Here is a 5,856-nt window from a genome sequence, read left to right as displayed (position 1 = left end):
GCCAGTAAAGGCTTAAGAAACCTGTAAATTGATTATTGTACTTCTCTTCCTCACAAATTCATAGAAAACCACAGACACCTAAAGACAAATTATTAGATATCACAGAGTTTAGCATGGTGGCCAACTTTAAGGTCAATATAGTTTTTAAAATGTCAAATGGATTTCTATAAATTAGATACAATTAGAAAATGTCATTTTAAAGAGATATCAAGTACAGTACAAGAGCAACAACACTCTAGAGTATCTTGGGTGATATACATTAAAAGATGCACAAGATCTGAATGTAGAAAAGATAAAACTAAATAGTAAACTAAAGGATTAAAACGTTAAAGAAGACCCACATAAATGGAAAGACATGCCATGTTGGTGACTAAGAAGGCTGAGTGTCAAAAAGATAGCCAATTCTCCCGTAACAGACCCGCAGATTCAATGAAAATGCATACCAAATCTGTTGCAAGTGAGTTCTCAAGGAACATGACACGTTCCTTCTAACACATATGCTGGAAGGGCAAAAGGTGAAGAACAAGAATGATATGCCTGAAGATTATGAATAAGCTGTGGGGACTTGCCCTACCATCCATGGATCAAGGTATCCTGATGAGAGGTAAAAACTAAGATGCTGGAGTATCGGCACAGCAATAGACAAATTTAACTACGAACCAGACAGGGAGCTCAGAAGCTGAGATATGCAAAGGCGGACTGAATTGACTCCAGGAACTACGGGACTACCAAATGTTCCTTGGGGGTGCAGAATGTCCCCTGATTGAGAATATCTGACACAAGACTATGGATGAATCTTAAAAACACACACTGAATTTTATAAAAGTAAATTACAGAATAGAATACAAAGTACATGAGTTAAAACACATGCACATGTAGCATTTCACATCCAAAGCGAGAAAATTCTGGGAAACAAGGTTTGGGGGACTACAAACCGCCACCTCACTTCAGGAGTTACTCACTGGCAGGCGTGGTAAAGCCTGCACGTGAAGAAGTGGGAGGAGGGCGAGGGGGCGGGACTTTGGTGGCTGACTTCCGGTGGACCTCGAAGCTCATTGGTCTCAGTCCACTGACGTGGGAGGAGGAAAGCTGCGCTGGAAGCTCATTAGCGTTTGTGCAAAGGGCGAAAAAGGGAGAGAGAACTGGGTCTTCCCTCCCACCTCCTGTCGCTGGTTGGAGGCTGAGGTAACCACAGGCTAGCATCGGGCAGACAACCCTCGTTCTAAAGTCTGGGAAACAAGGCTTGGGGGACTACAAACCGCCACCTCACTTCAGGAGTTACTCACTGGCAGGCGTGGTAAAGCCTGCACGTGAAGAAGTGGGAGGAGGGCGAGGGGGCGGGACTTTGGTGGCTGACTTCCGGTGGACCTCGAAGCTCATTGGTCTCAGTCCACTGACGTGGGAGGAGGAAAGCTGCGCTGGAAGCTCATTAGCGTTTGTGCAAAGAGCGGGAAAGGGAGAGAGAACTGGTCTTCCCTCCCACCTCCTGTCGCTGGTTGGAGGCTGAGGTAACCATAGGCTAGCATCGGGCAGACAACCCTCGTTCTAAAGTCTGGGAAACAAGGCTTGGGGGACTACAAACCGCCACCTCACTTCAGGAGTTACTCACTGGCAGGCGTGGTAAAGCCTGCACGTGAAGAAGTGGGAGGAGGGCGAGGGGGCGGGACTTTGGTGGCTGACTTCCGGTGGACCTCGAAGCTCATTGGTCTCAGTCCACTGACGTGGGAGGAGGAAAGCTGCGCTGGAAGCTCATTAGCGTTTGTGCAAAGAGCGGGAAAGGGAGAGAGAACTGGTCTTCCCTCCCACCTCCTGTCGCTGTGGTTGGAGGCTGAGGTAACCACAGGGTGGCATCGGGAATATAACCCTCGTTCTCCACACATCTTCTTTCCTCCCTCCTTCCTGTTCTGGATAACAACTCCTTCCCCTCTCCTCTACCTCAGTGGGGTCCCTCCGCCTGCTCCTGATGTCTCACTCAGTGTCCCGCACCCCCACCCCCACCCAACCACCTCGGCATGCCTATGGGTGGATCTCTTGCCTCAGACCCCTGACTCCTAGCGTCTGGAACCTGAGGCAGGGCGTATGCCCTTGCCTTTGATTTTGATGTGGTAGTGGCAGCGCATTATTGGGCTGCCTGGAGATGAGGTGGTACACCCTGGGTTTGGAGGACGGGGAAGGTGTACCCAAGCATAACTGTTGGAGCGTGAAGAGAATCATGGGAGATTGTTGGGAGGCTGTGTAGGGAATGCATGGGTTTGAATGAAAGCAGAGAGGGTGTGCTGGTGGAAGAAAACAATTAGTGCATTGAGGAGTTGGCTGTTAACCAGATCAGGGTCTGGCGTTCCACAGGGGGCTCAACAGGGATCTAGTCAATGACTAATTGAAGGGATGAATAAGACATAATTATCAAAGGAGGGGCTTGGGATCCAGCAGCATAATATAATCTCATGGGGTACAAAGGAGTTTCTGCTTAAGCGGGGGGAGAGAATAGTTAAGATTACAGTGGGGTGCAGAAGAAGATCAGAATGGGAGGTGAGAGGAAATTTGAACGTAGGATGTACATGAGACTAATAACAGAATTGAGTGCAGGAGCCATAGAGTCATGAGTAGGGAGTGAATAAATGCAGGAGGTTAGGGAGACAACAATGGAAGTGGTTGCCAGGAAAAATAGGTATAGCAGAACACAGGATGACACATGAGAAGGGGAGGGCAGGAATCATTGAAGGGGGTACAAGAGTGAATGTATATGCCTAAACACGGGGTCTCTGTAGAGTGAAGGTAGGCAAGGAGAATGATGACTCGATTGAAAGTTGACAGGAACCATGCCACGAGTTGCCTGGAACGAGGCTTTGCGTGAGTGGAGCCTTCTGGGAAGGAGGCTGTGTGAGCAAGAAGGGTGGGTGCGATCCGATTTCAGCGGTGAGCTGGATGAAGAAGAATCCAGGCACCTCAGGTGGGGATTGTGAAGGGCAGAGGAAGTACGTTGAGGGTAGGGGATCATGTGGCTATCCTGACATCCACTCCTGGCCCTAGAACCATGGATCCCAATGAAATGCCTGCTGTTCCCTGCTGGACCTCTGACCCCCTCACTGGGCTTGAGACTGGAGCCCCATGGGGGATCGAACTTGGCCCCAAAAGAACTGTAAGTCGCTGTGCCCGCTGCTACAACCACGGCCTCGATGAGCAAATCAAGGACCAGGAGCACTCCTGCCCCTTCCAGGCTTGCGAGTGTCACAAGTGTGCCTTCTTCTCGTGAGTATGGTGTCTGACAGTGGGGGTGGGGGAATGCTTCTCTAAACGTGTCTGACTGTAGACTGGAAATCCCCCACTTTAGGGAAATCTTGCCTGCTGAGAGTGCCTTGAAGAGGGAGCAGGGGGCATGCCTAAAGAGGCACCTGACTCAAGGACTGATAATGAGTGGAGCCTCCCCTCCCAAAGCTCACAGCCATGTCCAGAAGTTGACCATTCAAGGAGGAGTTGTCAGTGAGTGTCTCTGGCCAGGGAGGGCATCTGGGCTTGGGTGCAGGGAGCACGAACTGTTCTGCCACCAGTCCTACTACCCAATTTCGATGTGGCCTTGGCAAGTTACTCCTTGGGGCGTTAGATGCCCCACCTATAAAACTTAATCAGTATAATCTACCAAGTGTTGGTGGGAAGGAGCAATCTGGGGGGTGGAAATGGTCCACGGTGAGATGAGACCTCAGATTGGGGGTGAGGTAGAGTGGGGTGGGTTCAGGGGGGAAAGGCTCGTCTAACGTGTCCTCAGCTTTTCCCAGCTGGGAAGGAGAGCATCATGTCCCAGTTTGAGGCCCACCCCTGTGCAACCCCAGGGAGGAAAGGAGAGTCTGGAGGCTGTGAGGAGGTTCCCATCTCAGCCACTGCCCAGACTCTTTTCTCTTTGTCCTGAAGACATGGGTTCCCTCTCTAGCCCTATTGCAGCCTGCCATATGATTTTGGGGAAATAATACTTCTCCTTGGGCCTTAATTTCCCCGGTTGGAAAATAAAGAGCAGGAACTGGCTAGTCCTCAAGGTCTTCCCAGCTCTGACATTCTGGGCTACTATCCTCATCCCACAACATACCCGTCTCCTCTCCATGGCAGGCCTGGTACTGACACTCCACCCTGCGCTCTCTGCTCCTGCAGGCAAGCACCCAAAGAGGTCTGCTGATTGGTCAGGCCCCAAAATCTTTGTCTCTATATTGGACTCCAGCAGCCTTGAAGATGCAACTGACAACTTCTCTTTCCAAGAAGACCCACAGGACCTCTGCCCTGTCCAGCATGTGCGTAAATTGAGAACGACCACAGAGCTAGCTATATACTGTGTTATTACATGGCCAACCTTTGTGCTTGATGCCGTGGGAGATACAAGGGGGAAGTGGAGGTGGCGACTGATGAGGAGCAGAAAGAGGGGGAGGAGAGGAGCGGGACCAGAAGTCGGAGGCAGAGAAGGACGAGGTGGAGGAGCAGGAGGAGGGGAGGAGGAGGCAGCATCTCAGACTAGTGGGCAAGGGCAGGGTTCTCCCAGCCTTGCCATTTCCTATTTGTGAGACTTTGGACAAGTGACATTACACTTCCAAGCCTCCATTTCCTTAGTGGTGTACTGATGGGGACAATATCATAAGCCTATAGCATTGACAAGAGGACCAGGCCAAGTTGTGCCACATAGCAGGACTTCAACGAATGGGTGCTGTTATTCCACATGAAACAGATTGATGGGATAGAAGGTCCCGCTGAAAGGCGGGCCATGGTGGTGAGGGCCACAAAACCCAGGGGAGAGTCCAGAGGCCCTTAGAGAAAGCTTCCTGGAGATGAGCCAAGCTGGTCCTTCAAGTTCCATGGAGATTGGGCAGTATGGAGGTGAGAACCAGTCCCTGGACAGGGACAGTCATCACATCTCTCCAGGTGCTTTGCAGGTTAAAGTGCAGACACCTGTATTTTCCCACACTCGTCACTGTTGCCCCGAGAGTTTTGAAACTGCTGGCAGGAATGGGTGTCTCAGGAAAGATATAGAAGAAGGACATAGAAAGGAAAGCTGGCCAAACAGGGGAAAGGACTTGCACAAGCCACAACGACTAATGGCCAGCAGGCACTCAGATTCCCACATCCAGATACTGCAAAATCCTGGCCCTGTCTGTGTACTGGTAATATGTGTCTGCCAGAGGGTTTGATCCCCTGGCCTCTCCTTCCTTGTTTCTAGATGCTCAGCTCTGGCCCTCCAGCCATGTACCACCCTTGGCCCTGTCCTCACTGCGGCCACAGATCCTGGAAAATAGCGGGGTCGAGGACCCAGGCAGGGGCCAAGCTTAGTACATGGGAAGGGCAGATGGCCTTGGGGTGGGTGGGGCCTTGAGCGGAACCGGGAGCTGAAGAGACAATTGCAGAACATGGGGAGGCATGGTTTTCAGTTCCCATTCTCTTACACCCTTTCCATTGCAGGCTCCTGTAACTTCTGATCAGGACTCGATTTCTGCCTCCTCAGAGTGGCAGCGGAAGCTGGAAGCCGCTGAGGCTCTGCTGATGCTGAGAAACTCCTCTCAGGCATCTTCTGGCTCCATCCCCCTGCTCCAGCCTTGCACGGCAGCAGGTAGCCTGGTCCCTGAAAGGAGAGCACAGCACGGGGTGGGGATGGTTGGGAAATGGGAGGACACTGTGGTAAGCAGGGCCTAACTGAGAGGTCTGGGTTGGTGGGTTGAACCTCCTTGGGCCCAGGCACCCAAGCTCCTCAGCCTGATGCCAGAGATGGCAGTTGGTGGTTGCTCAGTGAACCGTCAGAGCTCCGTGCTCAGCAGGAAATGCCCAGTGCCCTGGTGTCAAGAGACAAGGAAACTGAGGCCCTGAGAGTGGCTGGGCATGCAGCCC

General features: G+C 51.6%; 1 protein-coding gene across 1 annotated transcript in view; it reads left to right on the top strand.

Annotated features, from left to right (window-relative positions):
- Positions 1 to 5,856, top strand: part of LOC144235826 (doublesex- and mab-3-related transcription factor C2-like) — a 42,795-nt gene that overhangs the window by 35,703 nt on the left and 1,236 nt on the right. Inside the window, exons 2-5 of the mRNA XM_077769419.1 lie at positions 3,031 to 3,249; positions 3,332 to 3,480; positions 4,141 to 4,277; positions 5,434 to 5,581. Coding sequence (XP_077625545.1) covers positions 3,035 to 3,249; positions 3,332 to 3,480; positions 4,141 to 4,277; positions 5,434 to 5,581 — 649 coding nt within the window. The 5' untranslated portion in view covers positions 3,031 to 3,034. The remainder of the gene's footprint in view (positions 1 to 3,030; positions 3,250 to 3,331; positions 3,481 to 4,140; positions 4,278 to 5,433; positions 5,582 to 5,856) is intronic.

Source organism: Crocuta crocuta, unplaced genomic scaffold (genome assembly GCF_008692635.1).
Source record: "Crocuta crocuta isolate KB4526 unplaced genomic scaffold, BGI_CrCroc_1.0 scaffold206, whole genome shotgun sequence".
Classification (NCBI taxonomy): domain Eukaryota; kingdom Metazoa; phylum Chordata; class Mammalia; order Carnivora; family Hyaenidae; genus Crocuta; species Crocuta crocuta.
Note: the sequence above shows the minus strand (reverse complement) of the source record. Positions and strands in the feature narration are given on the sequence as shown.